The following is an 18,077-nucleotide window of genomic DNA, read 5'->3' as shown; positions in this document are numbered from 1 at the left end:
ATGAAACAGCTCTCCAAAACTTATCCAAGCTAATCAAATTAAAAGAAACAACAAAGCATCAGCAAACCGACTGGTGTACACCCCACCTAAAAAAATGATTCAATATGATTTGCGGGTGCGATACCATTCCAAGGATGCAACGATTTTAAAATCTCATGTTTCATATCAGTTAGTCAAATTTAAATTGATTTTCTGCTTTGAATTATGTTTTGTTACTACCCTACTAAGCGCTTATAAATGTATTATTATTACCGGTATTTATTAAAAACTTTTTGAAGTCTTAAAATGTAGCTAAAAAAAGCAGTTCATCAAAAATTAAACTTATTTTGGTCTTCTGCTCAAAACATTTCTTCGTAGTAGGTTAGTGCTACCAAAAAAAAAAAAAAAATAGAAATCTGACATTTTGGGCTTACTTAAAAAGCGTACTCAGAAAATGGTCTTAATCACATCTCCCAAATCGCAGGGCTACGACCAAGTTGGTTGCATTGAGTCCCAATCCTGGACACAAGTCTGGTGTGGTCTTCCCATGCGTCTTGGGCTCTCGAGGTGTGAATGAATCTTATTTTATGATGCTGCCTGCTCGCACCTCAATCCGGGAGCTGGAATCTTTCCCATGGGACCCCCCGGCCGAGGTGCGAGGCCCTCTCTCAGAGAGTCTCGTGGGGCTCAAAAAAAGGTGCAACCTCGCACCTTCCACCCCATATATGGAGCGCCCTTTCTGTCTGTCCTCACATCTGCTCGATTTTTGCCTTCTGCTGCAGAGCTCATTGCTTCACTTGAAAACGTCAGACATGGAGGCTTCATTCCAGCTCTGCCAGAACCAGAGCAACTCATCCCAGGAGTCTTTCCTGGAGAAATCCTACCCGCTCTACGATCTGGCCTCTGACCCCGGCTACTTCAGCGCAGGTCTGTCCCCCACCTCCTCCGAGGACTCATTCTCGCCCAACCTGGCCGACGCCTGGGACAGCTTCTTCGTAAGCTGTCCCACTCCAGCTCCTGTCAAGAAGTCCCGATCCAGGTACCCGGGCAAGAAGCGCCAGACGGCCAGCGAGCGAGAGAAGCTGAGGATGAGGGACCTGACCAAGGCTCTGCACCATCTGAGGTCTTACCTGCCAGCCTCGGCGGCACCCCAGGGACAGAGCCTCACCAAGATCGAGACGCTCCGCTTAGCCGTGCGCTACATCTCCTTCCTCTCGGCCCAGCTGGGCCTCAGCGAGGAGGACCTGGAGCAGAGGAGGAGACCCTCAGGCCAGGCGGAGCCGCCGCAGACCCTCCGACAGTTCCTGGGCCACCAGGAAGCATCCTGCATCGAGGCTCCCAGCGACCAGATGTTCACCCCACACTATGACTGTCAAGTACGTACGCTTTCTCAATGTAAAAGTCGAAAACATCTCTGAGTGGTTTCAGAACTTCTCACCAGTTTTCCATTGTCCAAAAAAATAAAAAATACCCTCACCTGAAAACAGGAAGAATTTTCCATTCTTTAGAAAACTGACGTTTTATTAGCCTTACATTCAATTTTGTCGTTTTTCTTGATAAGTTTGATGAAAAAGGAAAATGCCCAAACTCTTACTAGCTTTTATTTTGAAGTGCGCTTGAACTTGCAAAGTAAATCCATACATAAAATTTGTCAAGTCGTTATCCTGAGTTGGGTGACGGGAGAGCTGGCTTAGGACGAAAGGCGTAGTACACTCTGTTCAAGATATTTGTCGAATTTTCTCCATGAGTTGATGCGTTAAAAAAAATATATATATTTGGGCTTGAATTCAAATTTTCAATTTTTTTCATTGACATGTAAAAAAATGTGCTCAAACCTTATTTTAGTTTACTTTTCTGGTAAGTTTTGACTAAAGTTTTCATCAAAAATGTGGTTCATTTATTAGAAAATTGACATACTTCTGAGCAGACTTTGAAAAATATGCCACTGTCTAATGTTAACTCTAACTCAGAATATTAGTGGGGAAATATGGGCTTACTTTCAAGCATTGCACTTCTTTATTTTTTTGTTAAATACCTTGAAAATAATACGGCTGAATCTCAAACACTTTTTTTAAACACCCCCGCCCCCCCCATTAGGAATTCAGTAGATTTATGAACAAAAACAATGTCTAAATTAAAAAGCAACTGCCATATTTTTGGGCTTCCATTTAAACAGTCAATTTTCTTCACTGTTTAAATGAATATGAACATGACAATTGCACAAGTTCAACAATAGTTTATTTTTTCATTAATTTAACGAACTTGTTTTTTCATCTTCTCAGTTTCCAAGCAAGGTGTCCGTCCACGCTCAGCAGTACTGGTTGCCACAGCAACAGCTTCACGACTTCCCAGGACAGTGCTGGGAAACAGAGGAACTACCTTCATTGCAACAATGAACTTTACTTTTTTTGTTGTAGTTGATGGGGGTTTTTTTGAATAACTAAATGTTTTCGTACATATTTATGCATATTTATTGACTTTTTTACATTGGGAATAAACCTAATTTATCATTGCAGAAGTGTCTGATGTAGTGTTTCTTTTTTTATCATTTTTTTTGTTCAATATGATGAGTGTAATAAGCCTGAAACCTAAATGCGTTCATCATGTTTTTCTTCATTTTAATGTGTTAGTTCTTGTTCGAATTTAGTTTAATTTTATCCGAAAAAATAATGGCGGGCTAGTTACAAAATTGAAATACTTTAGGGCTTGCTTTCAAACTTGTATTTTTTTTACATACAGTATTAGAAAGTATTATGGAAATAATATGCCAAACTTAAAACGTTTTAATTTCATTTTCGCACTCCAAATTTGGTAGGACTTCGCACAAATGTATTTAATGTGTTTAGTTGAATGCCAGAGATTTCCCTGATTACTACTGTTTAATTTTATGAGGAGGTTCCTGCTAAAATTGAAGATATGTTTGTTCTAAAAAGTGTTGCATTTAGTAGAAACCTGACATCTATTTTAAATATATATTTTTTCATTTATCAAATATTATGAACTATAAACTGTTCTATTTTATTTTAGTAATAAAACTTTTTTTTTAATTTGCACAATGAATTTCAAACAAAACCTTTGTATTTTCTGTCTTACTTTTAAATATTGCATTTTTACAAATATTTTTTGAAGAAAATAATATTTTGAAAATAATTGTTTTAAATTTGATATTTGTAATTCAATGTTTTATTTTATTTCATCGAATTTAGCCAAGTTTCTTGCTGTTCTGTGCGGTTGTGGAGGCCTTTAATTAGATGTCGCCTCGCTGCAGACTTCCTAAGACAAACAGAGCACACGGAGGTGCTAAACAGGGAACATGGCGGCGCTAAAGTCCTTAAGGAAAGACCCCTGCTGAGGGCGGTTGGCGGGGAAGCGACAGCTGAGGACAACACCTCTGCTAGCCACTGATCAACATGAATACCGTATATATGGTGATAATTTGATATTTTGTGAAAAGGGTAGACACTATAAGCTTCGGCTTCAGTCTACACACCTTTTGGTCTTTGGTTTGTAAATGTTTTGGTGGTTTGGTTTGACCAAATAAACAAACAATTTTAAATGTAAAATCTGATGTACAACATCCAGACATTGACAGTTTATCTTCGTCAAACATCATCTCATTACATGTTGTTCCCGAACAAAAAAAATCACAACATCCAAACTCTTAATAAACAAACACACTTTGGTAGCTAGCAGCTAGATGACCTTAGATAAACCCTTCACATGTGTAATCATTCACTGCTTATCAGCTTCCACATACCTTTGGTTACAGTGAGTTTAACACTGGTAGAATTTAAGGTGTTTTTAGTTTGCAGTCATTTATTGTAACACATATACATATGTACACGTTTGCTACCACAAACTAAGATTCCATCAAAAAAGCTGACTGCTGTGAACCATACACTAATGGAGTCCATGAAAAACAATGGTGCGTTAATGAAAACTGGGAAATTTCAGACTTCGAAAATGATGGTCTTATTCGTTTGGAGTCTTTGTATATTTTGTTTACTTTTTCAGGCACGTTACTTATGAAATGTTAAAAATGTGTTACTAGGGTAAAAAAAAAAATCTACACTTGAGCTGTTTTGAGTTATACTGCCTTTGACCACAACCTGTTCGATATTATAGTGTATATACTGCGGTATCATTATATTGTCATTGTTTGTTGTTATTCCAATAATATATATATATATATTTTAATGCAACATTATTGAGGTTACTTGGTAATATTCCTGCTTTAATACTTTCCAAATACATGGCCAAGGAGGAGGAAACACATTTTTGGAATGTGCATTAAGAGGCTTTTTGGAACATTTGTGCACCAAAGGCATCATTATGAATATCATTTTTGCTGCATGAGTTGTTGTAACTTCCTAGAAAGTGGCCATTTTAAGTACACACAAAACAAAAAGTGTGCAACTGTACTCCAACAACATGGTGCAGAGATTAGGCATCCTGATGATTATAGCGTAAAAAAGGCAGAAGAGTTATTCCTGCCATCCCAGCTTTCACACAGACTCCCGAGAGAGCCAGTCCAGAACTCGGCCTTTGTTCTCCGTTACCCATTTGATCTGGGCAGACGTCCTCTCCATGGCCTGCTCCAGTGCCTGGGTGGCTGAACCGAAGCCCACCTCCTGGTTATCCTCTTTGAATCTCTGCAACTGTGAAGAGGAAGAAGAACAAGAACAAGAACAAGAAAAATAGGGTATATTAGCCAATGAACTGCTGAAGTGAGTTGAGGAGCTTCATTTAGACTAAAGTATTGCTTCGCCGCCCACTTGTGGCATGTCTAGGAAATGTTCAACCTTTTTGCAGGGGTGTCAGTGAGTCCTTCTAATTTTACCTTTTTTTTAATTTTAGTTTTTTTTATTGGGGGAGGGGGGGTTGCACAAGTATCCATACTTCTATTTAAATCGAGGGAGTAAGTACTTTTGCCACCTCTGTTTTTCAGTGTACCTCTTGCAGCTCAAACTCTGTGGAGAAGCGTGTGGTGATTCCATTGATGAGCCCGGGGAAGGAAAACGATCCTTTTCCATATCTAAAAACACAAAGGCAACATGTAAAAAGAACTTCAATGCTGTCAAGTTTATAAACCCCCCCCTCACCCCCCAAAAAATAATCTGACCTATTTATACACCCCAAATATATTTTTTAAATGAAATAACAAAAAACGTTTTTTTGCAAAGTCAAAAGAAGCCACTTACTCATGTAAAACAATTTTCAAAAACATTTCTAATTGTCATGCACACTGTAAATTGTTAAATAAATCGGGGAGGGGGGGGGGCTAAGGGGGGGGGAATAAAGTGAAGCTTTGAATAATCAAGGAATCCACTGACTCTTGATAAAGCTGTTTCCATTGTGCTCTGACAAAGTTCCAGGCCAGCGGCATGCCCACCACATTGTGGGCCACACTCGTGATGGTGGACAAGGCGTCCTGCTTGCGGATCTTAGTCGGGTCCAGAGTGTAATCCAAATACCTGACAAAACACAATAGTATTGAAAGTATAATTGGCATCCGTCCATCTCTTTATCTACCTATCTGTCAATTTAATGGCATACAAAAGAAAACATTTCATACAGTATACATATCATGGAAGACAGTGATGACGGCCATCATAAAGTGGAGAAGATAAGCAGTAATATGGCACAACCGTGACACTCGTCTTAGTGAACGAGTAATATGGAAGAACTTTGAAAATACTAATAGTTATGTTAAAATATGTCATAAGAAAAAAACGTGTTTTAATTAAACTGTATTAAACACAATTATTTCAATTCAACACATTTTACTTAATTTCATGTATCCATCTATTGTCTACATCACTTCTCCTCATTGGGGCCATTAGTGTGCTGGAGATTAACCCAGCTGACTTTGGGGCGAGAGGCGGGATACCTGAACTGGTCGCCAGCCAATCACAGGGCACATATAGACAAATGACCATTCACACCGATGGACAATTTACAGTCTGCTGCCAAGCATGTTTTTGGAATGGAGATGATGTTTTTTAAAGCAATCTTCATGAAAAGCACCTGTTTAGCAGCCAGGGAACTTTAGTGCAGGCCAAGGCCGACCTGAGCCTGGAGGCCTCGGAGGCCAGCGTGGCGTTCTTGAACATCATCCAGACATAGTCCCATTCGTCCGCGCCGCCCAGTTTCACGGCATTACAGTACACGACGTTTCTCAAGTTGGGATGGATCCTGCTCCGCATACAGTGTGGAATTTGAAAAGGGTGACGTGTGTCTGGACATCATTGTCGAGTGTGTTATTAATCCTTACGGGTTGTCTTCCGGATGCTCCATCCAGCTTTTGAACCAACTTTTGATGAGGTCCCTGCAGGCCGGCATATCCACTGCGCAAGACATTCCTATGGCGTTCATCTGATTGTACCTGACGGTACAGTTTGAATTGAGGTTGACTGGCAGATGGACAGGCTCATGTTAACATACACCAATAGCAAAAAGTGTTTCGACTACATCAATTTTAATGAAATAAAATACTCATAAATAAAACATTGAGAATATTTAAAATAATAATTTCATTCCAATTGAATTGGAATTGAATGATTTCAATCAACTTGCATCATACTAATTTAAATTGGAAAAGCAAATGCGAGAAAGAGTGTTTGGATTGGATGAAATACATTTCAATAAAATGCATTTCAATTCACTGACTGCCACAGCAACGGTGCAAGAATGATTCTAACAGAGGTGACGCAAAACACCAGGTAAGAATGTCAAAAAGAGCTTCACACCCCAAGAAACAAATCATTTTTACTTACTGGTCGGTGAGTGCCTCGGGTACTGTCGTCCAATTGTGCGTCATCTTCGTGAAGTACTCAAAAAGAGGTTGGATGAGCTTCCTGGTGTACGCCTGCGTTAAAGACAACAATTAATCTTCATTCAGACCTTTATATTGTAAAGCAAGGTTAAGAAATTTGAGGGCTCTTGCAGCAAAGTGGAGATTATGGCGTATAATACAGTAGCCTCCAAACACGAACAGGGTCAGCTAACATTGGCAATTGTTGTCATTACAATTCTACAGCTTGACACAATGGGAATTTACAAGACAAAAAATGTTCATTAAAAGGTGCCAGTTTTTTTTCAATTGTTATATAATCATATTTTTACTCTAAAACCTATGATTCAGGTCCCCCTGGGATTAAAAAGAAAGAAAGAAAGAAAGGAAACTGCTTCACAATTACGAAAATCCTTTTTGAACCTGTAAGGGTCCGTAGACTTCGGTGCGTTCGAACATGAGGTAGTAAAAGTAGAGGTTTCCCAATGCTGCCTTCCACGGGATGTATTGCGTCTCCTTGGACAAGTACTTGGTGGTCCTAAAGGCCAGTGTGACGTCCACCATTTTGGCTCTAAAATGAGGTGCAACTTAGTCACGATCCTTACAATGTTCAAATATTATTATTTTTATATCAGATTAAACAGTACGTCTAAGAATAATTACAGTATAAGTATTGAGTAGTTGTCGCCGTTGTTACCGTGTCAGGCTGAAGGCGTCATCAATGATCTGCGCTCGGTTTATTATGGGAATGGTCTGCAGGAAATGAGACACGGTTAGGATAAACTGCCAAAAAAATGAGCGGCGTTTAACACTTCAGCCGCACAATCCAAACTGCGGCATCCACGTCTAAAGTTAGCATGTCTTTATTTCAGTCATTTCGAGTCACGTACCCTCATGTGTTCCAATGACAAGGCGATTTTATTCAATTGGGGACTAAGGGCTAATGCAACAAAATGGAAACTGTGGACTACAGCATCGCAGTAAATGTGCACTCACCAGGTGGTCTGCTTCCAGCACTGAGATTAGGCGATTCCAGTTGTCCGTGTCGTAGTTGACCCTGTAGTATCCTGACACATTGGTGTTGGCCAGTACCCAGTTGACTCCTGAGACTCTCATTTGAGGATGGCTGTCTGGTAAAAGTAGAATCAAAGTGCGACGGTTTAAAAAGAAAAAAGCTGAAAAAAATCGAGGTGGTGGGCACTAGAACCCTTCAGTACCTGTCTTATGGAGAAGCCAGTACTGTCGCTGTTCAACGCCAGTCTTCATCCATTTAATGGGCACAAACCACGTATAACTGGGGAGGGGATGACACATTTTCAACAATAGCGACACATTATACAAAATCCTGAGACAGCCGCTGAACCAGAAATGATATTTCCTTTTGTATGCGCCTTTGTTTGTTTTTCAAAGTGCTCTCTTCATAAAGAGTAAGTCTATCGTTTCCCAAACATAGCACAACTTCATGCTCTGTCTTCTACTGTATTCAAATGCTGATTTTGTATCTTTTCTCCTGAGCTTTTCATGGTAAGAATTGCTATGTGGTCATAATGTAAATCTTATAGTCACGATGTAACCTAACTTGAACTGCGAGGGCCTGTCTACCACCGACTCGGGATCCACCAGGAAGTGCTGTTGGGTGACGAGTCCGGTCTTGGTGTTGATGGTTACCACCGGAAAGCCCATCTGTAGAGTCCAGCGATTCATGATGTCGTGGATCGTGTGTGGGATATCTAAACCCGGAGTGTCCTCCGCTGCCTGGGAAAAAAACGAAGGAGCAGTAAGATAAAAGCTGAAGTAAAATGAAACACCCAAAATGGTCCTACCAACCTTTTGGAGGTGGTCCCACAAGTCTGTGTACACGGTGCAGTCGAAGCTGAACGCTTTGAGGTAAGACTAAGTGAGAGAATGCAACATTAAATCAATTGCATTCGGACGCAGTTGCCATTTTTTTAGTGATACTCACACTGAGTCCCTTGGCAAACACCCTTTCACCCAGAAATTTGGACAGCATTCTGAGGACCGCCGCCCCCTGAAAGTAACACCAGATACTGGGAAACAATGTCCTGGACGTGCAGTGAATCGCTATTTATTGTGGGAGCGGGTGGGTTGCATATTAGAGAAGCCACCTCATTATCAGTTTTATAGTCTTGTCTTAAAAAGTTTGGGGGGAGGGGCTTTCCACTTAGCATGACACTCCCCACCTGTTTTATGTTTAAATTGTTTTCGATCTTTATGGGGGATTTTTATGTGCACTGCGCTTCAATGCAGTAGTTGTTATTTATGAGTTGCTTTACGGATAAAGTTGACTTCAGGTCATTCGAAAAACTCATACAAAAAAAGCATTTAGCATTAACCGCAGATTTCTCACTGTCATTGTTGAGTGCCTACCTTGCTGTAGGAGATGGTGTTGAATATCCCGCTGATCTGAGCAGGTGTTTTCACCTCATCTTCGCGGCGGGAAAGCGGGTGAGAGGAAGCCAGGGCGTCCAGATTGAACACCCGGTGGACGTCATCCAGAACGATCTGGTCTTTCTGTGATGGAATGATATTTAGTTCAAAGTTTCCACTTTTTTAGGCACTATGCTCGCCTCGGCCTAAAGCCCCATAGGTCGCAATTTTATGAATTTCAGATTTGCTCACAAATCGACACAATTGGTTAGTCCATGTGTACCTTTGTTATTTTTTACAAATCATTCAGCCATCTTGTTGATTTGTCCACTGTAAAAAGTGTTGTTTCCCTTACAATGTTCCATTGCGGCTCGGCATAGTCCGCTCCCAGGTACTCCACATAGGACGCAAAGCCCTCATTGAGCCACAGATCATTCCACCAGCGCATGGTCACCAGGTTGCCGAACCACTAAAGCAAACACAAGCAAAGTTCTCATTTCTAGACCAATACTGTAAGGTAACGATCCTCTGTTATTCACTAAAAAAAGATTCACTTTTCTCGTGTTCAGGCCAAAGCAATAACAGTCTTGTTGCCCTCTTGTGGCATCTTAGCGCCACAGAATCATGCAGAAGTGAGTTGAGGAGCTTGCTTTTGACCAAAGTAGTGCTTTGCGGCATCTTCTGGCAGCCATCTTTTTAAGGAGCCTTCAATGGCTCACTGGTTTTCGCTATTGTTTTGTGTTTTTTGTTATCGTAAAGTGTCCTTGGGTGTCTTGAAAGGCGCTTATAAAAAAAGTATTATTATTATTATTATTATTATTATTATTATTATTTAAAACAGGGCAACGTCCCTGAACATTTTGAACATCAAGAAAAAAATCCAGTTTTGGTTCTTGGGATTTTATTCAATATTCAATTTTATCAATAACGTGCCTTCATAGATGTTATGTGAGGATACATCACAATGAAAAAAAGAAGCTTTTAATGAGCCTAAAGGTAAGTTCGGGAGCCACTGTTAATTTTTGTTTTATCGGCTCACCATTTCCCATGTCGAGATACCCCCCCCCCCGCCCCCCCTTCCAAATGATATGATAATCGATCATGGCAAATTCATTTGCGGTAAAGAGCCGCACAGAAAGAATAAATAACTTACATTACTTCCGTTTTATTTATTTCGGATTCTGATGATTTTTAATTTTGAAAAATTACCGGATTCTCTGTTATATCCGTCTCCAGTATGTTACACTTGACGCAGGTGAAGGCGCGCTTCTCGGTCACGTGAATGGTTACCACTAAAATGAAGTAAAAAATGAGTAAAAAAACAAACGTCTTTGGGAAGGGTAAAAGGCCCAGCCAGGAGACAGAAGAGCATACAACTTTCAAGAAAGAGAAGGCTACATTTAGTTCACAGTAACGGGAGTCCAGGTTAAAATACGGATTCATCTCAACAGGAGTTTGCCACGCACCAAGCCCCCTCTGGATAATATGCGGCTATGGTGAGTCGTATTTTTCGTGGACTTTGTATTTGCGGTGTATTGTATCTTATTTTGAAGGTAAGTTCCAATGTTACCATAGCGACCAGAGGGTGTTGCGGTGCGATTGGACGTTAGTCGTTTCATGATTCGTGTTTATATTATGTTTAGAAAATATAACAGTTTTCTTGCAGGCTATATCATATTATTTTGTTGTGTGTTCGGTCTCTGAAAATATTGTCTGATATTAAACCAGTCCGTGGGCCAAAAAAGGTTTGGGACCGCTGCGATAGAGGACGGCTGTCCGGCCCCCAAGATAGCTGACCATATGCGCCAACTCGTGTGCGATGACACTGGCCACTCGTTTGTTTCCCGCTGAGGATTTGTTCGGGTCGTGGAGTAGAGTCGTCTCCCTGTAGGTGACCAGGCCCCAGTTCTCCATGGCACCGGCTTGGAAGTCAGGCAAAGCCACCTGATCTGGAAAGGACCAAGACATTCAGACAGGTATGAAAAATGTCCATGGATAGTCCAAAAATTGTAGCATCTGGTGTTGTCCAAATCTCTGTTTCTGCTTCTCAATTGTATGGTGTTTTGATTGACAAATGTAGAAATTCACTGGACAAACACTAAATGAATAAAGCGAACTTTCAATATTTACCAATGACCAAGAACCCCTGCCTCAAATTGTAAAAAATAAAAGAAAAATCAGTCAGTTATTGACATCAACCCAAAAAGTTTTATTATTGACGCAAAATGGCATTTAAGCACTACTTTTCTTGAAATGAAGCTCCTCAACTCACTTCTTTGCCACCAAGTTAACACAAGATGGTGGCAAAGTAATTTTTTATGGCTAACACAATGTCAGTTAACAAAAAATGGCTGCATCAGAGCCCTAGACGAAGATCCGACATTTTTTCGCCTGCGCTCGGTTAACTGTTCCAAACCTTACCGAATTGTACCAAAAATCACAAGCTCATTTCACAACGCTTGTCCAAAGCTATTTTTCCCCCCCAAATGTGACTTTTTTTGTGTGAAAAGACACTGCAATGAAATGAAATCAACATGGCACTTTTCCACTTGGGACGAATTTCAAGAGACGGGATGTCTTCTGTCTGGAAAAATATTCCTGGTATTCCAAGGCGTGAAGTCAACACCTGGTACTTGTTTGTCCTCCTTACTTGATTGCTCGCAAGTAGGGAATATCCCGCTAGAGATTCCAAAGCATTCTGGTTGAAAGTAAACCAAAAGCATGGCTGAAAACCTTCCTCATGTGAATTGAACGCCTTCTGAGAACTACTTCACATCTGGGTAGGATTGTTCTTTCGAAACATTCACTTGTTAGATTGAAAATTAATGAATTGTTATGAACTGAATGATTATCTAGAACTGATTCAGACCTGTGTTGCATTATATTTCAACTCCAGCTTTTATGTGATCTCCGTGTGAAGGAAGCTACAGTTTCAAGTTAAACGTCTGTAGTACATCTGATATTTGTTTGGTTGTTTTTGGTGACCTACCTGTTTTGGGGAGCGGGTAGGGTATGTTGTAGTAGTGCTCATAGAACTGAAGAATTTTTCCAGTGATATTTAGAGCGTAGTCGCCATGTCCGGCCTCAATGGCCTTTCTTCGAGCCCACACCCGCACCTGATATAAAACACAGATACAGTATTGTACATTTGAAATCCGGTGATTCACGTTTTACACTTGTTATTTTCCAGCCTGATTTTAAAATGGATTCAAATCACCAACCCCCCCCCCCCCCACACCTCCCAAACAATTACACAATTACACACACAACACCCAATGATGACAACAAAGGTATGACCGTTTCATCTTAGATCTTTTCAAACTAGTAAAAAAACACTAGTGGTTAAATGTGCGTTTATTTTTTACTTTCTCTTGAAACAGCAAATGCTGTTTAAGGACCCACAAATTCTCTTTCTGTATATTTTACTGAGGAAAATGAAACTGTTTGTTTGAAACAAAATGTGGAAAAAGTAGATATTTTCCGGACAGAATTGTAAAGTTCACAAGATATGGATGTTTTTCTCTTCAGCCAAAGGGCTGCTTACCTTTACGCCATTTTGTTGAGTAGACTCAATATAGCTGAAGTTGCTGACGATAAAGGCCAACAGATAGGTGGACATCTTCGCCGTGGGCTCAAACTTTGTAACTCGGACCGCCACCCCATCCATGACCACATCTCTGACATCTGCAGGGACAATTTTACTGCCGCTTACTTTCCAGTTATTAGGTCAAACAGCGCGTTTCAACAACTGGAATTAGCAACTTTTTAAAGGACCGTGTGAACCATTGTGTCAATTTAGTTCCAGAGCAACGCCGTAGTAAGTAACGTCATGTAAAGGTCTGTCGGTCTGAGCATATCTATAAGTTTTAAACAAAGATGTCAATTTTATAAGACACATTACTGGTTAAACTGGTTGACAAAAGGGAGTTTAAACGTTGGGAAGTCGTGGGAGTTATCCAAAAAATGTTTTGTCAATAATTTTACTTTTCCGGCAAATGAATATTTGCTGGAAAATACTATTTTTCAACCTTCTTGAGTATTAATAATTGTAGTCCTGAAAATAACATATTGGTCTCTCATTAGGTTTTATACACAATCATAACTTCCTTTCAGTTATTTGACGGTTTCTATTATTCGCAGAACAGCTCAGTTCCTGTCTCCTGCAAATAACATGGGGGGTGGGGGGTTGTGTCGATGTTTCTGGGACCGTGGGCCTTAGTTTTATGACCGACAAATAGCAAGAGTGAAAAAAAATATTCAGGATATTTTGAAATGCTATCAATATTCTAGGCAACGTGGCCATTCGAAGCAGTAACTAAAAGTGGCCTTTAATGGAAGTGCAATCAGTATTTGGAGATCAACTACCAGTTTCAAAAACCGTTCAGGAACTTTTTATGGAAAGGTGTCTGTAAATGTGCCGTCAACCTCGGGCTACAGGAACATTTTAGTTCCGGAGCCTATACGTACGAAGAACATAACGTTCCTGGAAATTCAGGGAGGTATGCAGCTCGAGTTTGCTATATTTGGGAAGCCGTTTTCAAACCTAATTCCCGGGCGTTGGACAGAGCTATTTTGTCCCGGTCGTGGATGACGGTGACATTAAAGACGGCTTTCATGGCGGGTTCATCGAAGCATGGGAAGGCTTTCCGGGCAAACGTGGGTTGCATCTGAGAGGTGGCGACCACTCTGGAAAAGTAAAGGAATTTAATCCAGATTTTGGTGGAAAAATCCCGCAAAAATTAAACATCAGAAAAACTTACTTCTTCACGCCATCCTCTAAGTACTCGCTCCTGTAGAATCCTTCCAGTGTGTCCGACAATTCTCCCTGGAACTCAGTGTGTAAGATGTAGGACACCCCCTCTGTGAGGCTGCCGCTGAGCTCCAGGGCCAGGTACTCTGTCTCTGCCACCAGCCAAGACTTGCGGATGGTCGGCATCCGGGTTCCCGACAGGTCGCTCAGCAAGGCGTGGTGCCCGTTGAATGTGGTGAAATTGAGCTTGTTGGCATGGATGAGGACCAGGTCTGTGGCCTGGAGGCAGGTGAAGACCACATCTGAGTGTCCGCTGAAGATGTAATGGCCGTTTGCGTCGGGCTTCAAGCGAGGCCATAGCGTCACATTGTAGGTGGTGGGGACCAGGGCGGAAGGAAGTCTGTACTGGTCCCACGGATCCTTTGACGCGACTGGAGTCGGATCGGGGGTGTCATTGTTGGCCGCCGCTTGTTCTTCGGGTCTTCTTCGATTCTTGGACCTCTCCTTGTCATAGGCGATAGACAGAGCTACAATGGTTACCAGAGCGCTCAGAGCTAACACGAGTAGTCCAAGTCCCACGTTCTTACTGATGTAGTAGACCTTCCCCATGACCGGGAAGGAGCGTCAGTGAAAGTCTGAGACTTTTTTTTTACTTTGGTCACTTCGCTCCGCAGTTCAGGGCTGGTTCATGATACCTGTGAGGGTGAAGGAATGACAGAATTGCTTCTGATGCAAATTTCCGGTATAAAGAGAAACACGCTTGGAAATGTTGCTTTTTGGTGAATGAACAAAAATGCATCTGGATATGCACAAGTGGAATATGAATTAAGTTGGTCTAAGTGGCCATTTTGCCAATTCGCTGTCGACGGAAAATAACCTCACAATACCTAAAAGGGTTCAGCTTGCAAACATCCATCCATCCATTTTCCTGATCCGCTTATCCTAACGAGGGCCGCGGGGGGGTGCTGGAGCCTATTCCAGCCGTCTATGGGCAGTAGACGGGGGACACCCTGAACCAGTTGCTAGCCAATCGCAGAGCACACACAGACGAATAACCATCCACGCTCACACTCACACCGTGGGAAAATTTAGCATGTTCAATCAGCCTGCCATACATGGTTTTGGAATGTGGGAGGAAACCAGAGTACCCGCAGAAAACCCACGCAGGCCCGGCAAGAACATGCAAACTCCACACAGGGAGGCCGGAGCTAGAATAGAACCCGGTACCTCTGTACTGTGAGGTCAGTGGTCTAACCACTGGATCACCTGGCCGCCAGCTTGCACAAAAAAGATTTTAATTTTGTTGTCATGTCCCCAAACAAATCTAGCTTTCTGCCACGATGTGACGAAAGTCGGCATCAGTCAGTCATTTATTTCTACACAAATAGGTTGAAGAAAAAACCTAATAGTGAAAATTGTGGACAACAATAAAAATAGAAATCAACCTCACCCAAAGACAAAATATTTTGCTTCCCTTTTGCTGAGGTAGAATTTCCCTTGCATCACGCAACATGACAATTAGGTATAAAGGCACTGTATAAAGGAAGCCTACTTATCAAAAGAAACAAAGCTATGTGGGCCATGTTGGAGTAGCATATTGTGTAATTCAGCATACTGTTGCATAATATTTGATTTTGTCATACTTGACTGTGTTTTTCCTCATTTGCCTGCAGTGTGCCAATGTGCAGATGTTCCCCAGGCAACATCCAGCTCAATGTCATGTTCACGCCCCGCACCAGTAAGCAGTCAGTGATGATATGAAACAAAGTTCCCAAGGGCCAAATTCATGCACGCTCACAAAAATGTCTGCACTACACCGACACTTTATCTGTATAAAGATATTTGTATAATTCGCTAGTGTGTACTTATTTACTGACTTCAGTCATCAAAAAAAAAACAAACAAACTGGATTTTGTTGACACAGAATCACAAGTCAGGTTCCCATAGATGACTTGGCAACATTTATAACCGCAGGCCTGGCAGGAGAAAGCGTCAAGCTGTGGAGAAATGCTGGAAAGTTGTTAATTAGAAAAAACAAAAAAAAAATAATGAGGAAAACACAGGTATGCCAAAAAGGACTGTTCAGCTCTTGCCGTCATACTTGCTCCACAAATGATGCTACAACTTTCAAAGAAAAAAAAAAATGCACATGAGCTTACCGGTAATTAATTTTGACATTTATTTTGGCTCGCTCTTTACGAGCACATGCAGAGGACATCAAGGAAATTTAGGAGCACTCTGGGGTGAAATATTGACGACATCCCAAAGCTACTCCCAACATCTGGAAGGCATGCTTCCGTCCCGAACTGAGGCCTCCACTAACGTAGGAGGTTATCAGAATACTGGATGGATTAAAAAAAAATTTTTTTTGCGCTATGAAGATTTCTTCATTGACCAACTCAGCCGGGTTCAGAGGGCGGACCCACCTCTCCGGAGGCATCTCCCTGCAGCGTTTTCATCTTGTTAAATGGACTTATAAAGTATATCATTCTAACATTGTATAGTACAATATTGTGTCAAATGTTGCCCACTCAGCATCCATTTCAGCCTGGTCATCCTGGAAGGGGATTTCCCCCCATTTGCGGCCCCTTCTCAAGGTTTCTCATTTTTCCCCAGATGGGTTTTTTTTGGTGATGTTTTTCCTTGCCCTACTGGGGTTTCAGGTCAAGGGATGCCGTAAATAGCTGTCAACTATGGATATGTGAAGCAATTTGAGACTGTTTGTGATTAAGGGCTATATAAATAATTGAGACTTGATTTTTGTTGTTATTGCATCCGCTTGTGTGGCAAATATAGGACTTCTCATGTATTTTGTATAGTGAAATGTACAAGTGTAAATCTTCAAAACAAAATGGCAGACTTCCGATGCATTCTGGGAATGGGTTCTTGAAACTTTTTTTTCCTGTGAGTCGACTCATGATAGACGTGCCAAAGTTTCACGTTGCTGAGTGTAGCTGGCTTCGGGGGTTGAATTCTCAAAAATAATTTAAGAGTTTGTCTTTTGGGGGACCGCTGGAAATGGCTAACATAAAATAGACGCAGGAATGAGTTTTGGAGATTTTTTTTTTCCCGGTGTACTCATGAGAGACAACTAAGTTTCACAATGCTATGTGAAACCCACTTTAGGGTCTGAATTTAAAAAAATAAAAATAAATGATGACAAGAAAAGCCGTAAGTGCATGGGGGAACATGCTAACTTGAAACAGGAAGTCTTTATATGAACCCCAAATGTCAGAACCAAAAGCAGATGTGCTCAATGTAAAGCAAAAGTAAGTTCTGTATACACTTTAAAAATGATATGAGGAATAAAGATGTTCTGAAAGGTAAAATAGGACGGACAGAAGGAAACAAGGATGAAGGGAGGTCTTCAATGAATTTAACCCAAGTTCCCGGAAGAAACATACACAAGTACGCAGGAGAGATTCAAACCTGGAAACCTTGGAACTGAAACACACATGTGTTAACCACTACTCCCACCGCACTGCCAAAACCACAGGGTGTTTGCAGAGTGATACCGTCACTTTTTAGTACAGAAAATCCACTAATGCAATATTCTTATTTGCATTGCTTGCATTATAGACCAACCAGACCATTCCCTGTGTTGCACTAAGTTCTATGACACCATCGCTCGTAGCATCCGAAATGCCCGTTGGGAGGCAAATATTTGGATTGAACTTCAACAAGTACAACTTTTGAAGCAGGTCCAGTGTACTGAACCTAATTTGTCTCAGTAGATTAAGCTGACAAAGACGGTCGGATGCTGCCTGGGAAAACAAAACAAAACATTCCGGTGTGTCGTAAAAACTACAAAGCACTTTGGAAGTGAAGCATTCAACCGATAAGAGATGCATTTTTTTTCCTTAAGGTTTTTAAAAAAAATATCAAGGCCATATACACCCCCCGGCCCCTCCAAAAAAAATCTCTGATAAAAGCAATTTTCCACATTTTGCAGTAGAAAGTTGTACATACCAGCGGCTGTACGAGTATGTCCACTGCTTGCCTGCAGGATCTGGAATGAGAGCCGGTTGATGGGAAACAGTCTGCAAGGGTGGAGTCAACTAGAGCTACCGCAGGTTTTCCTCGAGGGGTGACTCCCCATATCTGAGTTTGGGGGGGGGGGGGGGTTAAAAAAAATTAAATAAATGGGAAGAAGGGCCTATTGAAAGA

General features: G+C 41.2%; 2 protein-coding genes across 2 annotated transcripts; one reads left to right on the top strand and one right to left on the bottom strand.

Annotated features, from left to right (window-relative positions):
• Positions 1-481: 481 nt before the first annotated feature.
• Positions 482-1,259, top strand: LOC127599862 (mesoderm posterior protein 1-like; the record flags this gene model as incomplete). Its single annotated transcript, XM_052064076.1, has 1 exon — positions 482-1,259. A coding segment is annotated over exon 1 (693 nt), but the record flags the coding sequence as incomplete, so codon positions are not given.
• A 732-nt stretch (positions 1,260-1,991) lies between these two features.
• LOC127599992 (aminopeptidase N-like) lies at positions 1,992-18,023 on the bottom strand. Its single transcript, XM_052064290.1, has 21 exons — positions 17,880-18,023; positions 13,921-14,605; positions 13,704-13,846; positions 12,705-12,844; positions 12,150-12,276; positions 10,958-11,109; positions 9,516-9,629; positions 9,161-9,304; positions 8,736-8,801; positions 8,600-8,665; positions 8,352-8,527; positions 7,990-8,066; positions 7,769-7,902; positions 7,470-7,525; positions 7,196-7,343; positions 6,756-6,847; positions 6,254-6,364; positions 6,007-6,174; positions 5,313-5,453; positions 4,933-5,014; positions 1,992-4,637 (listed from the first exon to the last, which is right to left on the bottom strand). The coding sequence occupies exons 2-21, from the start codon at positions 14,517-14,519 to the stop codon at positions 4,485-4,487; spliced, it is 2,889 nt and encodes a 962-aa protein (XP_051920250.1). The 5' UTR covers positions 14,520-14,605; positions 17,880-18,023; the 3' UTR covers positions 1,992-4,484.
• Positions 18,024-18,077: the final 54 nt, after the last annotated feature.

This window comes from Hippocampus zosterae, chromosome 4 (genome assembly GCF_025434085.1).
Source record: "Hippocampus zosterae strain Florida chromosome 4, ASM2543408v3, whole genome shotgun sequence".
Lineage (NCBI taxonomy): Eukaryota > Metazoa > Chordata > Actinopteri > Syngnathiformes > Syngnathidae > Hippocampus > Hippocampus zosterae.
Note: the sequence above shows the minus strand (reverse complement) of the source record. Positions and strands in the feature narration are given on the sequence as shown.